Raw genomic sequence first — 18,027 nt, 5'->3', positions numbered from 1 at the left:
GGCCAATGGCAAACCCTGGACCGCAATCCAGATCTCCATCTTCCACAGAGGAACGCTCTCCACTGAGCCAACGCCATCATAATCCCCTACCAACAGCATCGTGTTCCTGTAGAACCACGGCCCGCCATGCAGCGCTCTATTACGATCAGCTTCATGAGTGAATTGGAAAAGGAATCGATCTCCGGAATCATGAACAGAGAGACCGGACTTGAGACGCCAGATCGAAGCAATGGTGCCCTTGAACCCAGGAAACCGCGACTTCGACCCCAGCAGTCGCCCAACCATATACCAGTTGTTGTCTTGCAGCGCTACCCGCCCCGCCTCGCCCAAAGACACCCTGGCGGAATCAGAAGGAGGACGAACAACCATAGTACCAGTAGGAGTCTGCATCATAGAGTCCAGACAAAAGTTTTGGAGATTTTGGTCGAAGAAAATTTCTGCGAAAGCCCTAGCAGAGCGAGCGGCTAGCTTCAAAAATTGTTATACAAAGAGATAATAAAAAAAGTGAAGCACGAATATGGAAAATATGTTTCTTAATCAAATTTTTCTACTCATTAGAGTATTTTTAGCAGATTCTCTATCCTGACTCCTTAACTATTTTGGAGAGCATGTTTACTTTTTTATCAATTTTAGTAGCTGCACCAGATTCCTAAGTGACTCTCTATTTTAACTTTTAGCTATGTTGATTTAGGAACGACATCCTATTTTGTTAATTTGAAACATTCATTTTAATTTATTTTATATAATTCATAAATACATTTAAATTATTTTTTCTTTCATCAATTAATAATATAAATTCAAAACTAGCTAAAATATAGAGAACTGATGCAGACTTATTTTAAAAGTGACTAGTTAAAATAACTTTTTTGCTACTTTGACTCTTTTTAGCTGTTTTAGCTAAAATTTCACTTAAAAATAGTCAGCATTGCTCAAGATGCTCTAAGAAAACCTCTTAATTTTGTCACAATTGGTTTCAACATATGTAAATCTCATCAATTTTATTCTTCTACATACGACTAATTTCTAAAGATATGAACAATATATATAGGGAAATTTTAATAGTATATATCTGCATGTTACAAACATTTACATATGTAAATAATAAATTTATTGTCATTGTGGTATCGTGAGTCATTTTTGTGTAGTTTTAGTTCTATTAGAGGTAGTTACTCCACATACTACTTGTTTACAAATTTGTGAATAAATTTGTTGTTAGTGTGGTAAATTTGGTTCAACTAGATGTAAAATAAATGTATGAAAAACATGAGAGCATTTTTTGTTGCAAGTAAATGATAACCTCTTTTCTTTTTCTTTTTATGAAAAGATTTTTTTATATTTTATTTTATGAAAAGATGATAACCTCATTTAACGCCCCCCAAATCTAGCAACCGCTCCATTATCTCTAGTTGATCGCTTTAAACTGTTGATAATGCATGCTCACTAGTAAAAGGTCCATGATTAAACTAAAGAAATAAAAATCAAATGCTAACTACAAATATATATATATATATAAAATTCATGAGTACTAGTTCAAGATTCAAGCTAACAATTATTTTTTGATAAGTAGATCAAGATGATATTTAAAATAGCATTTCACAAAAAGGAGAAGGGAGACAGGTCATTGGACCGAAAAGAAAATATTCCACTTGTGTCTCATTAGAAACTTTTAAAATGATATTTTCAATTTATAATATGAAAATTGAATCATCTGTAAAGTTGAACAGTGATGCATGACACCATGAAATTATACACAATGTTACTAAATTGGGCACCTTAGCATGGGTGTGTAATTTAGGCCAAATGTTATGAAAACCTTACATAATGTATAGTCTCTAACTTGGACCAACTCTTCCCCACGTGCACTCGGGGGTTGGAATTTTGAATATTCCAGATGAGGTTTTGGTCTTTGAGGAGAAAAGGTGTATTAGTGGTACTAATATTCATTTGTTTAAGAAATTTGCTATCATTCAAAGCTAGCAAGGACTTTGAAATTGTTTTAAGAACTAATAATCGTATCTAGGTATGTTCCTTTGTCAACATGTTAGTGTTATGTACGTTTTCTCTTTATCATGCATGATATTGTTGTTCGAGAGTGAACTTTTTTTATTTCAAGAAAGTGACATTATAATTTAAAGAGAAATTTCGATTCATTAAAATGTAATCATGTACTCGGTTATTATGCTAGTTATAAAGTTGAAACATGTGAATGATTATTAGCTTGATAAAAATAAAAATTTATTATTATTTTATTATTATTATTATTATATTATTATTATTATTATATAAAAGACTAAGGCGGGTGTCATCAGATCTTGATTAATGAAACTGTCGAAATGTAACATCTGATTACAATAAGCATCTAGAGAACGTTTTGAAATGATATCGGAAGTCTGTACTATAAAAATGTATTCAACCAGGCACTAATTAGCAAATAGTGTTTTACTGACTAGCTACTTCATTTACTTTGACATAGCGGTGATATAACAGAAAGATAACTCAAATATAACAAAGCATAATTACCAAAATCACAACTTTCCTACTATATTGCCACTGGAGGATAAATCCGACGATACTTAGTTTCACCTTACCACTAGGCAGAAGTGATCATTTGACGAAGCAAGAAACTCACCGTCTACCTAGAGCAGACAAGGCACGTTGAGTGCACATACAGACACAAAACTCGACTAGCCCTATAGAACCTATGTAGGGGTTTATTACTTGCCTAAGGCGCAACTGAACTGAAACATAAGAAACAATTAGAATAATAAAACAACAGAAAAGTAAAATAGGGCTGAACTGGGCCTAATCACCCAAAGGGTCAAACCAGCCCACTAGCCAAGCCCACAAACCAACCACCAAACCCACCATGCAAAATCGGTCCGATTGCTCCATGTCCAGCCCACCATTGCCCTAGACAAACAACCTCTGTCACCATACCATCGATGCCCTACCTACCATGATCTCCGCCCATCAGCACATCTTCCGCCATGCAGATCGTACCTGGATCGCATGCGCAACCTCTTATCGAATAGAGAGAACCAGGAGCCCGAGCTTTCCGTCGCAGTACTACCGCCAGCCTTGGCAAACTTATCTAGACCCGATCACCGTCCATCACTACTCCGATTAGAGTGGAACTTGCAACCCTAACCGGATCAACCCAACAGACCACTATCGCTCTTTGCTAGTCGCTGCTATTACCCCTGCCACCAGACTTCTAGTAGAAAACATGCTCGCACGCCGAAGAGGGACAACAAGATTGGAGGCCACTCATCTGACGACAACGCCGCATGGACGTGTTGCTGGACGAGCACAAGAAAATGCAGAGAAAACCCTAAGCTCGTGCAGTCAGTGGCGAAGCTACACCAAAGCCTGAGGTGGCCTTGGCACCCCCTAGTCTATGCAATTATATGTTACATATTGTATGATTAACATAAGCAGGAAATGTTTCTCATTTATTTGTGCTTATAGGCCCCCTAAAACTATTTTGGTAACTACAATAAATTCTATTAAATTACTCTTCTTTCTGGCTTTGCTTGGTACACAAAAATGGTCCTTTGCTTGTCAATAGATTAACCACATAATTGACCAAAAATAAGATTAACCACATAATTGACCAAAAATATGTGCTTATAGTTGTTTTGCTATTGACGATGTATGGTTAGATGAGACTCCTGCTATTATTCAGGACGTTCTCTACGAGGATATGTGTCAGTGTTCTTATGTAGCTCGGGGTTCAGGTTTTATGTCCCCCCCCCCCCCCCCCCCCCCCGATGCAAAATTTTACTACTATTAATATAATAAATGGAACCGGGCGTGGGGCTGAGCCTCCCAGTTAGGCTGGGTTCCAAATCCCTTAGAATGAATGGCTAGGTACTCATAGTAGACTAACGATAAAACTCAATTAGAAAAATTATCTAGGATAGTATTTCTTTAATTTATCACAAACAACAACCTGTATTTTATTTCTACTTCTCTAAATAGGTATGATGAAATTAATCTTATGCTTAATATTTCGGCCCTCTCCCCCCCCCCCCCTCCCAACCTTGAAATCCTGGCTCCGCCTCTGCTTGCAGTGCGTTCTAGGGCAGAGTAACTTAAATTGTAGAAAATTTGATAAACATTGTTAATATACTAGCTATATCAATTTTATAATACGAAAATGATTGATTCCACTCGTTTAGAGGAAAACCTACATGATCCAAGACATCCCCAATCTTGCAAAAAAAAAAAAAATCTCATATTTCATTTCATCACATTCTTCGTGAAGCTAGTTTTGTTACATGTATAGTTACCGCCCTCGGTCATTCCAATATTGTCTTAGTTTGGTAGATCTGATTTAGGCACCGAGTGTCGGGCACCTAGATATGGCTGTCGTCTGTCAGCTGCCCACAGCTTCGTCTGCACCCAACAAAGCCACCAGAGCACACGCCAGCAGCGTCCCTGGATTAAGGATCTGATCAGCCAAGCCATCGACTCTGGTGCCCATACCATCGCTGGCCACATCGCCGGTGCCGCTAGCAATCCAATCCACCAAAGCGAGACCCAAACACCGCTTTGTACCGCTGCAGCAAACTGCCCAGTACCGATCCGCCAATCACTGTAAGAAGGAAGGCGCTGCCCGAGCCCAAACCCGGATCTACTCCCTTGACCACCGAAGCATCTTTACCGTGGTCGCAGCCCGAACTTGAGGCAACCAACGAGCGTTGCCAAGCACCATGCAGCCCACGATTCCTCAAAACGAGAATTGGATCGATCTGGTGGAAGTGACGAGGGCCTCCCTGCAAGCAGCTCAAAGGAGGCGGTGCTAGGGTTTCAAAAGAAAAAACTCTCGACTCTCCTATACTTAGGTCATGATATTATTTTTTTGATTAATATATATAAGCATATATCTACTTTGTAGTTTGGGTGTTTAATTTCTTTGTAATTGAAGAAAAATAAAATTCTCATGATATTTTTACGGGTAATATAAAGTGTGAGGGTTTGAAAAATACTTATTTGTTTGATTGGTGATTATATAGTTTTGATTGATAAAAATTGACCTAGCCGTCTCTCTGCTAGGGTTTATCGAGGTCTCTTCCTCGATCAAATTTCCATACCTTTTACCCCAATGGCTGGCTCAATGGCGGTGGCGCAGGGTTCCGCAAGGGTGTCGCTGGGATCTGCGGGGCTTGAGGCTCTGAAGGCGGACTGTTGGTACATGGTGGGGCGTTTACTTAGACCCAAAGCCATGTTTCCTGGCTTCAAAGGAACGATCTCTTCAATCTGGAGGATTCGTTCGGGGTTAACGATCCAAGATGTAAGGGATCGTTTTGTGTTTCAATTTGATCGAGAAGCTGATCGCAACAAAATCTTGCATGGAGGCCCGTGGTTTTATAGGAACACCATGCTGGTGTTGGGTGGGTATGATGGTATAGGGCCGGTGGCGGAAGTCTCTCTCAATCTTCTGGAGACCTGGGTCGTTGTCAAGGGTCTCCCACTGGTGCTCCGGAACAAGAAGGCGCTAGGGTTGGTTGGGGCGTCTATCGGTCGTGTTGTCCGCTTTGATCAGACAGCCCTTACCCGGAAGGAAGAGGAGCAACATATCCGTCTTGTACTGGACGTGTGTGACAGGGTTCGGGGTTGGATGGTGTTTGAGTTTTCGCCGGTGGTGGTACCAGAGTTGACGTTGGTGTACGAGAAGCTAAAGGGATTTTACCGTAATTGTGGGCTGTTCATCCACGATGCGGCATGATGTGATTCATTGTTGAAAGAGAAGAGATCTGCGCGCAAATCTCGGGGCGGCTATGGTTGAACTCTCTCTCATGTCAGAAGGGCAAGGAAGTAGGGAGAACAACGGAGGTTCGATGTTGGGTAGTAGCACAGGACTGGTGGAGGAGGTGTTGCCTTTGATGGGTGATGTGGTGGTATCGGAATCGCTAGGAGCTGAAATGGTGGTAGTCCAACCACCACAGGAAGTCCATGCATCACTTCCCTCCAATTTTCTTGGAGCCACAGGTGTTATTGAAAAGGCTTTTGCAGGTTTTAATATGGCTGAGTTTCTACAGAATTGGGCTCTGCAGAGTAACAAGAGTAAGAAGCTCGGGGATGGCAGTAGTGAGGTCCCACTGTTGGTGGTGGCGCACCCTCTGCGCTCGCGTGGTGGTCATGAAGTGATGGTGCTGCAAGACTCTCGGGTGCAGCCTTACTTGGGACTAAAAGGAAGGCGGTGGATATTTTGGGCAGAGTTGGCAAGCGATTTGTCAACACCTCTACTCCCCTGCTTAAGGTCGATGATGAATTGCAGTTGGTACTCCGACATAAAAATGGTCAGCTCGTGGTTTCTCCACGGAAGGAGAAAGTGGGGCGTTTTAAGGGGAGCAAGAATAAGCCCAAGTGTGCGAGACTTCTTGATAAGGAGATGCAAGGTAAAAAGCAGAGAAAATGGAAAGCACGTGAGGAAGGGGAGGGTGCTATACTACCATCGGTAGCTGCTGAAGTTCCGAACCAGGAGGATGAGGCTGCGGAGCGAATGGATGCAGGTTCAAACGATGGGGGTGCTAGGGCATCCCCCACTACTAGCACTATTTAGTTTTGTTTTGGGTCGCAAAACTGGCTACTTGGTTGGATCTTTTATTTTATTAGCTTATGAGTAGCTAGGTTTTGTTAGAATAATGGTGCATAACTTCTTAAAAGGTAAGTGTACTTTGGATTGCGGAGTTTTCTATTTGTCTAGAGTAGGTTCTCTGTAAGTCCAGAAGGACGATTCTTTACTGTCGACTCCATTGGAGTGTGTCGTCTGGTACTGCTTGCTGAATTATAAAATCGGGCTGACCTTTTTCGATTAAAAAAAAAAAGTGTGATGGTTTGAAAGGAAAACGTGTTCTATCCAATCTAATGCGAAGCTTCTCAAGAGATCTCAATACTATTCTCACCCAGCAAACTTAATGAAAGAGTTATTATTGAATAAGATACGTTCATCACCGGTATGATCAACCCACAAACGGTTGAAACTGCCAATTCGATAAAAAAATGATTCATCAGTTATTGGATTGTAGTTCATCTTTTGGAACACATCAAGTGGGTTTTTGAATGATGAGGAAAGTGATGGATGGGAGGTGCTTTCTGGTGAAGCCATTTGGAAAAACATAAAACAGTTGCGTCCAATTAGTCCAAGGTTGCTTGCTTCTAGTTTTGAGAGAAAGCTTTAAGCTAGAATACGCCAATGCATTCATAGTCTAGACTCTAGACGGTGCAGAACACAAAAGAAAAAACTGACCTAATAGAACACGTCTACTCTATTTCATTTCTTTATTATCTGCAACAAATATATAAGAATTAAGGTGGTCAATGGCTGATTGTGACTTTGACATGTTTTTTCTCAAACAAAGACTCAAATCCTTTTTTTTTTTTTTTGATGCGAAAAAGACTCAAATCCTTGAAACTTAATGATGATGAGAGACTCGATATTAGTTTGGATTGCCCAAAATGCCAGTGGCCCCTAATATTATATCGGAGGTTTTTGACACATTTTGCTTAATTATGAGAGACTATATTATATTGTTCTTCTTTTGGCAAGTCTCAACAAAGACCAGAACTTTTCACCTCCCAATTCCAATTAGGTACAACCAAATTCTGTGTTATTATTATTCCCTACTTGGCATTGGAAAAGGGTTTTACCTTGTTGGGAGCATATTCAAATTTCAGCATTGCATATGCGAAGCATATTTATAGTAAGGGAATTTATAACATTCTGATGGAAGCTTTTGTCAGGGTGGGGGTTTCGAATTAAAATATGGGAAAGAGACCAGAAATAAAGAAAGGTTAAGCCCATGAAAACCCCATTTTAAGGATCGTTTTGCAGCGGAGTATTGAAAGGAAAAGATCACAGGAAAAAAAAAGACTGAAAAAGATGTTAATTTTAGGCCCTTTTTGGAATGATAGTAACTCAAATCGAACTACCCTCTTGATGATCAAGTTGGCACCTGTTTTGCAAGTCCTGATCTTTGAGATGGAGACATCAATATGCTTCTTGGCACTTACAAAATGCTAATTCATGTGAATATGGTTACAATTAAGTACTATCCGTGTTAGTTTAGTGAAAGAACGTGACAAAGTTGAATTTAGAGACAAATTCTTTCGTGTTTGTCTCGTGAAAATGAAAAACCATAAAAGAAGATTAATACGGTTAATATAAAGAAAGAAGTGCGTAAATTGAAAAACGTTATTTTACGTACGTTAAAGAAAAGTGATGGATTATATTGTATAATTACCACTACTCCTTCATAAACAATGAATAAAGTGATCACATTCATGCATTCATAAATATTGGATTTTTAATTCAACTTTAGAATTGGTCCAAGAAAAGGTACAACATACAAATTAAATTGAAAGGGATTGAGTACTAACATTGTTTCATTAAGCACCAGATTTTTCATTGAATGTTGAAAAGATGATTAAAAAAAAGAGATGAAACCTTCCTGGTTCCTGCTTGTGCAAATTGGATTCTCTTTTGGGGTGCTTAAGCTTTGATTATTTGTTTCCTTTGACACATTAGTACAAAGCACAATGTGTTTCAAGCCCCGTGAAATGAAATGAAACTGAAATTCTTGTTATATGACCCCAATTCTTCTTTTCAGCTTTACCTTACCTATCCTACCCTAAACCCTATAAATCATTGATGCTGTTATCTATCTGTTATATGCCAAACCCAGATTACAATTTATATCCTTTTAACCTTTTCCCCTTTCTCCCCACCTCCTTCTGGTAATGTCCATTGATTTCCATAGACATTTGTTGCCTTCTCTAAGCCTCTAATTAATGAAAATGAGCATGCCTAGTGCCTCCCTCTACTAAGAGGGCTCATGCTATTCTCATGAAATTTTCATTCAAGTTAGAAATTTTCATTCAAGTTAGAAAGAGTGACAACCCATTTATCATGTTCTGATGGTCAAAACGACATCATTGGTTTCGATTTTGGTAAAAAAGGAATTTAATGAACTTAACTCCTATGTTTTAAGCATTAAATTAATTTTACATGACGTGGCAAGTTTTAATTGGATAGTGATATCACCAAAAAATAAAAATGGCCAGCTAATTTGAATCCGCTAATTCTTGAGCAGCAGCTTGCAACTGGTTATAGCTTGGATTTGTAACTGAAATTAGGTAACTAATATCCAATAAAACTCTTACATTGATTGAAGATCTGATATTATTCAGGTTAAATATCTGGCTTTCTATTTTTTTTTTTACTTTAGAAAAGAAAATAATAAGAATTGAGTTCTTAATATTAGAATGGCAAGAATTGAGTTCCGAGAGAATCGGGTAATAGACAAATATAACTAGGATTACAATTATTCGAAAAAAATAAGGTTAAAAGTTAAATTATAACTCAATATGTGCAGAAATTATTAAGTCATCTTAGACTGCCATAGAACCACAACGAATACTTCACTTAAAAAAAAAAAAAAAAAAAATATATATATATATACAGCCAAATCCAAATGATTTTGCGAATCATTTTGATTAGCAACTAAAACTATGATTCTAATGGTCATTTTTTTTATTCGAAAAGAAAATGAAATATTCGAATGATTACTTTGAATATGGAGAAACTATTAAGTAGTTCCGAACTATCACGAGTCACGTCACAATCCTATAATTTTTTATTTATATAAAACTAAAAGACGGTGAAATCTGAATGATTATTTAAACTACAGTCACATAGTAGTTTGAAACTTTCGAATTATTCGGTAAGACCTCATGTGAACGCTTAATAATAAAGTAAGCATCTCCCATGTATTATGGTTTTGGAAAAAAACAGTAAAACACTGGTCATGAAGAAAATCATTGATCCATGACTGCATTTCCAAGCAAAACCAAAAAATGTGACTAATTATTACTTTACCATAATTGAAAACGAAGAAGAAACCGCCGAGATAAAACTAGCAAAGGTAAAGGGGCATATATGGAACGATGGTACCCGCGAGAAAACTTGCAGAAACAGGCGTCAAACTTCCCGTCAAACCAAACAAACACCCTAAGACGAAACTGTCTTCTTCTTCTCTCTCTCCGAAAGTCTCAGTCTTTGCTATTTTTTTTTTTTTTGACGATTAGTCTTTGCTATTTGCTAAGCTTCTTCTCGTGGTCTAAGTCCAAAGCCCCCCAATATAGAATGTTTTTAGGTCCATAACTGTATACCTTCTGAGAAAAACCTAACCTAACCTCCTCTCAATTCTGGGACTAATCCCAGTTTGTTACACAGATTTTTTTTTTTTTTTTTTTTTTTTTTTAAGAGATTTGATGCTCTAAACTCTAAAAGGTATAGACCCAAAATTTTAAAACCAAAATAAAGAAATGGTTTTTACACACCGACGCTCTCTCTTTCTCTTTCACACATAAACACAAACCCACTGTTCAGTCTTCTCTCTCTTCTCTCTTTGCTCTCTGCTACAAGCCGACGATAAACTCCTTGCTGGCAAAGATTCCCTCCTTTACCCCTTTTTCCCTTATCTCTCTCTCTTCCCCTCCCTCCCCCACAAACCCTAAACCAGTGACACCCACAACCCGAATTCCGAGCTACCACAATCTCCAGCCATGCTTCTGCTGATCCGCCCCTGACCCAGTACTCATCTCCGAACCTAGTGCTGTAAAGTTGCTCACTTTTTTTGTTTTGTGCTGAGCGGACATGGGCTGCGCGAGCTCCAAGCTCGACGACCTGCCGGCGGTGGCGCTCTGCCGCGAGCGGTGTAGCTACCTCGACGAGGCGATTCACCAGCGCTACGCTCTCGCCGAGGCCCACATCGGTTATATTCACTCTCTCCGCGGCATCGGCCAGTCTCTCACTCATTTCATCGAACTAGAGGTCGCCAATTCCTCCGGCTCGCCGCCTTCTCCCACTCTCAACCTCCCTCCGGTCCGCAAAGGCGATCACGTCGCCGCCAAATCCTCCTCCCCGCACCACCTCTCCCACTCTAACTCCGGCTCCCACCTCCAATTCCACTCAGATTCCGACGACGACTCCGTCGGCTCGCTCCACCATTCCGACCACTCCTCGCCTCTGCACCTCCACGGCGGCATGGACTACATGGACGGCGGCGGCGGCCAAGACGACATGAACCCCTACCCGCCGCAGGGGTATACGCACATGAACTACATGAGGAACAAAGCCACGCCGTCTGTGGTGTACCAGCAGAAACCCATGAGCCCCGAGAACGTGTACCATATGGGCGAATCCTCCAACTCATCTTACTACCCCTATCCTTACCAAGACGGCGGCGGCGCCAATCCTTATCCCTATTCCGGGTACTCCAATTACGGCGGTGGAAGTAGCGGTGGGTATTATGGTAATTCCACACCCGCGCCTCCTCCTTACGGGGTGTCCTCGCCGCCGGCTCCCCAGTCAAAGCCACCGCCTCCGCCGCCTTCGCCGCCGAAAGCCTCCGCCTGGGACTTCATAAACCCGTTCGAGAGCTCAAACATTGAGAGCTACTACTCGGCTTACACGCCGAGCCGGGACTCGAGGGAGGTCAGAGAAGAAGAGGGAATTCCCGATTTGGAAGACGAGGAGTACAACAACCACAGCCAGTACCAGCAGGAAGTGGTGAAGGAAGTTCACAGAGAGCACCACAAGGAAGGGAAGCAGCATCATCGTTCTTCGAAAGCCGTGGAGGATGAGGAGGTCGTCGAAGCTCAGGCCTCGCTGTACCAGACGAGGCCGAGCGTCGAGAACGAAAACGGGGTGGAGTATGAGGTCCATGTGGTGGACAAGAAGGTTGTGGATGAGGAGGAGAAGCGTGAGGACCACCGGAGTTCCGGTGGAGGTGGTGGAGCATTCAAGCCGGGTTCTAGGGATGCTTTTGATGTGGCTAGAGAAATTCAGGCTCAGTTTCAGAGAGCTTCCGAGTCGGGTAACGAAATCGCAAGGATGCTGGAGGTGGGAAGGCATCCGTATAATCGAAAACATGGTGGGTACAAATTGGAGATTTGCTTGCTTTGATCTATCTGAGTAGTTTATTTAGTTTTTGTAAATGGAAGTTTGCTAGTCTTATTTAGTTTGGTTCTGATTGAATTGGAACTCTAGTTAGCAGAGATTTGACTTTTGAGCTGTTTGTGTGGGTTTTCAGTTCCTTCCAAGATGAAATCGCTAGCGTCGTTGCAGCCTTCTACTTCCAACAGTGTTGATGGGGCATCATCCTCCGAGGCTGGTCCTGCTCAATTGGGGTTTGATGAAGAACTGATGATGAGGACTAAAAATCTGTCTTCTACGTTGCACAAGCTCTATCTTTGGGAGAAGAAACTGTACAATGAAGTCAAGGTATGCTGGTTTCGACTTTTGTTTCCGTTACTTATCTCCATTTCGATTTTCTATTTTCAAAATTTGGAATTTTATGCCTTTGAATCGTCCTGCCCCAGCGGAGTTTCTTGAACAATGACTGTACCAATTTCATGATAATGCATGTGTATCTTGATTATATGTGAAATTCAAATCTAGATCTCAGTAAAAGGAATTGGTTCCCTAGAGGTTTGACCAGTTCAGCTTTGCTGGCTAGCCAAAGGGCCTCATGTTACAAAAACATAAGTATCATGATACGGGCCTGTCTTAATAAATTATAACAAAGTTTTCTCTTAAATTTGTTTGACCCGGTCATTTATGATTTGTTATTGCTTTGTTTATAGTGGTTTAGCTTGGGGCACTGGGCGTACTCCTTATTTCTGCCCTGCTGTATGTAGATCGTGAGTTGAGCACTTCTGATAGGTTTACTGTTTTTCTATTTTCAGGCCGAGGAAAAGATGCGGGTGGTCCATGACAGGAAGTGTCGTAAGCTGAAGCGTTTAGATGAAAGGGGAGCAGAGGCCCAGAAAGTAGATACAACCCGAACTTTGATAAGGAGCTTGTCCACAAAAATAAAAATTGCGATTCAAGTTGTTGACAAGATATCTGTGACCATAAATAAGATCAGGGATGAAGAATTATGGCCACAGTTAAACGAATTAATTCAAGGGTACGTCGTTCTACCAAAGTTCTGACACTTATTTTGCTGGTTGCAATGCATTTGTGACACCAACAAACTTTGCTGTCAATATTTTTTCCTTATTTAGTGTATGTACATTGTTGATTTGATCTCTATGAAGGTCCTCATCTAGGAATTCATGAAACCAGTATGAATCTTTAAACTTGTACCAAAAATATGAAATAGGGTCCTTAAGTCTCATAATTGAATCTTTTACTTCATTTATAGGTAGCTTAAAGAACAGCTACCACTATATATTGTTCCTATTAAGAAAACTGAAGAAATCGTATTAGTAATGAAGGAAGCCAATGTTTGCTTGCAGCAAAGGGTCAGTGCTTTCTTGTAGTTGGTAAGAGGGGAGATTGGCTAGGTGATGAAATAGTGGGAAATTCATAGATTCATAAACACAAGTGGGCTAGGAAGTTTTGCACAAGTAGGTATGGTAGAATTGATGGTTGTGGTTACTGTAGATTCTATCATGGGATGAAATCTGAATGACACTTCTTTTTGGCTTTGCACATTTTAATAATACGTCTTATTAATAAATAAGTAATTCTCACCTATTTGTCATTTTGTTTTAGCAAGGTTCTATTTTCACTGTTTTCAATGTTGTATCACTAGTGCTCTTTTCCCTGCTTGTTTCAAAATTTATGTACTTTGTGGACAACAGCTCGTAAATCATCTATGTCATATTAGATTTGATGTTTTACTTTATTTTCTTTTTGTGGATTTTGTTTATATCAGGTTAACCAGGATGTGGAAATCTATGCTTGAATGCCATCGTACTCAGTGCCTAGCAATCAGAGAAGCCAGGGGTTTAGGTCCTATTGGATCTGGAAAGAAGCTAAGTGATGCTCATGTTGATGCTACATTGCAATTTGAGCATGAGCTTGTTAACTGGACTTTCAGATTCTCTACTTGGATTAGCGCTCAAAAGGGTTATGTGAGAGCTTTGAATAATTGGCTTTTAAAGTGTCTTCTTTATGAACCTGAAGAAACAGCAGATGGAATAGTTCCCTTCTCACCTGGTCGAATAGGTGCGCCTCCTGTTTTTGTAATTTGTAACCAGTGGTCACAAGCTTTGGACAGGATATCAGAAAGAGAGGTGGTTGATTCTATGCGTGTTTTCACCATGAGTGTGCTTCAGAGTTGGGAACAAGGTAAGCTTGAAATGCGGCAGAGAATGACGGAAAATCAAGATCTGCAAAAGAAATTTAAGAACTTGGATAAAAAGGACCAAAAGCTTCAGAAGGAGATTCAAGCATTAGACAAGAAAGTGGTGCTAGTCTCGGGGGATGTGGACTATCCTGGTGGACAGATTGTATATCAAAGTGAGACTAGAAATAGTACTTTACAGGCTAGTCTGCAAAGAATTTTTGAGGCCATGGAAAGGTTTACGGAAGTCTCCACAAAAGCTTACGAGGATCTTTTGCAACGCAGTGAAGAAGATGGGCTTGCAGGGGAGCATGAGAGAGTTTCATAGGGCTGTTTCGTGAGATGGAATTGTGACCTTTCCTTTTAACATGGAGTTCAAGAATTCAATCCTTGGAGAAAATACCTTTCACTCCATTTGTTCTTGCCATTTGATGGGCTGCTTCAGCTGAACTTATGCTGCTGGAAGAAAGCCATACTTCGTGGTGGCTTATATTTTGGAGATACTTGCACCCTGAATGCTGAGGTCGAGTATTATCTGGGTTGACTCCTTAGAGTTTTAGTTTAATGAGACAACCAGTACAGTTCATGGACAATTTACAGAAGCAGAGACTGGGGGCATAAATTAGATGTGGCAAGCACAAGATAAACTCATTGCTGATAAACCAACTTGGTCATTTGCCTGCCAAGAAATGATTCTGAACCTATTGTCGTGACATTAACTGGTAGAATTGCATTATGAGCAATTCTCACAGCTCTATGAATCGATCGAAGTATACTTTCCATGAAATCGGATTTCTCGACATAAATAATGCAAATCTGGCTGGCAGCATGTGAGCGATGCATGGAAAGAGACCAAGAGGAGCTCCACTTTCATAAACCAAAAGTAGACAGAGGCGCACAACTGGGCCAAAATAATTCAAGTAAGCGGACGTCCTTTTCAATTTTGTATGATGATGAGTTTCAGTGTAGGGATCGAGTGACGCAAGTCCCCATCTATGCCCGAAAATAGCTAGATATTTGTATAATATTTATTATTCTTTTCCGTGTTCATTTTTCCCAGCATTTCATTTATAATAATTATTGTACAGAGAGAACCTTTGGGCTTTGGCTTCCGAGCAAAGCGATCTTCAATAAGAAAATGAACCAAATAAATTCTCCTCTTTCGGCTGAATTCGTAGTGCCTTAATGTCTTTGCAATGTGGATTCCAGTGACTTTGAAGTGTGAATTGGCTCTAGTCTCTTTCGAATTGAGGCTTGTCGACATTGATGTTTTGCTTGCTATGTTCTTATTTGTGATTCGGTCAGTATCCCAGCCGCCGCAGTTCCGTGGTTCAGCGGAGAAGTGCGTTTTTATGGCTGGCTGCTGAAAAAGGTGACCAAGAATGCAGTGCAGTGAGGTGATTTCTGTGAAGAAGTATAACACAGATTCAGTGCTTCTCAGCAGATTGAATCACTCTCATGGGTTTGAAAATCTTTTAACGTAAATAAAGACCAAGAGTGGAGGAAAGTCCAAAAGCGATAATGCCAAGCCCACTTTAATTCAGGTTTATGCTTAATCCTTCGCTTTAGGATGCATCAGTAGACATCTGTCTTCATCAAGTACATACAGCACGGCTGTCTTCATCAAACCAGCACTGACTTTGGGCCTAAAGCAACTATTGGTTGGTCCACATCAACTCTCCTCGGACCATCTTACAGCGACTTTAGATCATTTTGGTCATTTGAAACGATTGATATCGTGGAGATCACGGATTAAAATCTAAATAATATCACGGACGAAGATGAGATAAAACTATAAAAGAAAATAGAATACTGGCATTTTCATTAATTTAGTTTGAAGAGATTTTAAATTCAAAGTCTCAGCATTTTCTTGTAGAGTTTTTAGTTCTGAACAAAATGAGTTCCGAGTGGATATCCGCTCATGTTTTTTATGAACAAATCAAGTATATGTTTAAAATTTTATTTAGGTAATAAATCTTAAATTCTGAACAGTAAAGTCACAAAAGGTGTCGTTTTGACCAAAACACAACATAGATCCTATTCCATCTCTTCATAAAATTAGGTTTTACTAGAATATTTATATGAGCATAAAGCTTGTGACCATCTCGGATAAATAACAATAGTTTATAGTTCTCGGGTAGCCTAACTTGTGCTCTTTATGTGAGTGCAACAGGTTAAAGGAATGGAGGAAAGAGCAGCTACTACTAGTACTACTCCCACCAGTCTTTTCTCAATTCAACTCGGGGTGAATTTCTCACTTTCATCAATCTCAACCAGACACTCACTGAATGACATCTTTTTACTCCATCTTGTTTCCCTTCTCCCTTTGGTAACTGTGCAGAATCTGTATATAGATTTGATCTGGCTTCAAAATTGAATGCCCATTCTTCATAAATGAGCTAGCTAGCTTTATTATTATGAGCATCACATTGCCATTCTTGAGAGGGAGAATATCACAAGTGGGCACTTAACTTTTACCTGTTTGACACTTTGGTCACTCACTTTTTAAATATATCACTTTGGTCGCTGAACTTTAATTCAGTTATTGACTTTAGTCACTTCGTTAATTTTTTTTCATTAAAAAAAATTATTTGTCACAATATCAAGGATATTTTCGACCAACCAATTATGAAAAATTGAGAAATCTGAATTAGAATGAATGGGAGAAGTGATTAAAGTAAGACAAAATGCCCATTCGGTGAATAAAGTGATTGACAGAGTAATAGTTGAGTGACCAAAACGATATATTTGAAAATTGAGTGACCAAAGTGTCGAATGAGTCATAGTTGAGTGACCGTTTGTGAAATTCTCTCTTCTTGAGATACAAAATTGATGGAGGTCTAAAAACCAGATGATCAAGAAATTTATAGTCAAAGATTAAAACTATAGCATTAATACATTAATTTAATTTCAACTCTTGATATTAAATTCAATAACGAGTGACCGTAAATTTTTCGATTACTAGATGACCAGTTAAGCGAGATCAAAAATTCTTCTATGTACTGACAGAGCACATATTACGTGACCTTGGCTCTTAATATTTATAGTCAATCTTTTTTTAATAACAAAAAATTGCACTTGATGTTATCCAACCGTCTAATTCTATAGGTGCAGTATACGTAGGTGCTCTGAATCATTTCCCAAAGGAGAGTGACAAAACTCATATACTATGAATGTGGGTTACACTTGAATAGTTGTATGATACAAAAAAGATTTTTGGGGATTACATTATTGAATGGATTTTGACAATAAGTGGCATATAATGATTTGTCTCCGCAAAGAAAGTGAGGATCTTTATATTATGGGTAGAGAATATATGCTAAGATGTGTAAATGCATTTAAAAACTCTATCCAACAACCAAACAAGTTATGGTATCTGCCTATTGATGACCAAGTACTATAGTACTACTAATCATTTTGCTTTTTTCTTGTGGACCAAAAATCGTGCATACGGAGTTCAATTATGGTACAATATAGCAGGTCATGAGATTCTATGTTTGTTCCATACAAGATTTTCAAAGGTGAAAACATAAGAGAAGTTTGCATGATTCTGCAATTTGCCTATTAGTTTTTCTTAGGGCTGCTACTTGATTTGGTAATTACCAAACCGACCGAATACCAATTGATGTTTTAGGTTTGGTAAACTGACTTTTTGGTAACTGAGACCGATAAAACCGAAATCGAAAATTACTGAAAAAGTTGATTTAATTTTGGTAAATACTGAATCTACCGATTATCTAAATACTAGCTTTACATGCTATAGTTTTCAATACACATACATGCATATTAAGAAATAAACATAAATTCTTTGATAATAGTATGAACATTACTACATTAATAGTACATGTATTTTAGGTAATTTGGTCAAAAATGGTTAAATAAC

General features: G+C 39.4%; 2 protein-coding genes across 2 annotated transcripts; both read left to right on the top strand.

The window, feature by feature from the left end:
* The first annotated feature begins 5,107 nt into the window (after positions 1-5,107).
* LOC133737638 (uncharacterized) lies at positions 5,108-5,731 on the top strand. The gene has a single exon (XM_062165159.1). The coding sequence runs from the start codon at positions 5,108-5,110 to the stop codon at positions 5,729-5,731; it is 624 nt and encodes a 207-aa protein (XP_062021143.1).
* A 4,566-nt stretch (positions 5,732-10,297) lies between these two features.
* On the top strand, positions 10,298-15,315 carry LOC133735631 (protein ALTERED PHOSPHATE STARVATION RESPONSE 1). The gene is made up of 4 exons (XM_062163026.1): positions 10,298-11,942; positions 12,102-12,292; positions 12,757-12,980; positions 13,734-15,315. Exons 1-4 carry the CDS (start codon positions 10,664-10,666, stop codon positions 14,470-14,472), a joined length of 2,433 nt encoding a protein of 810 aa, XP_062019010.1. The 5' UTR covers positions 10,298-10,663; the 3' UTR covers positions 14,473-15,315.
* The last annotated feature ends 2,712 nt before the right edge of the window (positions 15,316-18,027 follow it).

This window comes from Rosa rugosa, chromosome 3 (assembly GCF_958449725.1).
Source record: "Rosa rugosa chromosome 3, drRosRugo1.1, whole genome shotgun sequence".
Classification (NCBI taxonomy): Eukaryota; Viridiplantae; Streptophyta; class Magnoliopsida; order Rosales; family Rosaceae; genus Rosa; species Rosa rugosa.
The sequence above is the reverse complement of the archived record's forward strand: the minus strand, read 5'-3'. Positions and strand labels throughout refer to the sequence as shown.

Bases quoted from the DNA above. Each gene is read 5' to 3' on its own strand.
- LOC133737638 (XM_062165159.1), top strand. From the start codon at position 5,108: ATGGCTGGCTCAATGGCGGTGGCGCAGGGTTCCGCAAGGGTGTCGCTG.
- LOC133735631 (XM_062163026.1), top strand. From the start codon at position 10,664: ATGGGCTGCGCGAGCTCCAAGCTCGACGACCTGCCGGCGGTGGCGCTC. The intron at 11,943-12,101 runs GTGGGTACAAAT...GTGGGTTTTCAG, and splicing joins TCCGTATAATCGAAAACATG to TTCCTTCCAAGATGAAATCG. The intron at 12,293-12,756 runs GTATGCTGGTTT...TTCTATTTTCAG, and splicing joins AACTGTACAATGAAGTCAAG to GCCGAGGAAAAGATGCGGGT.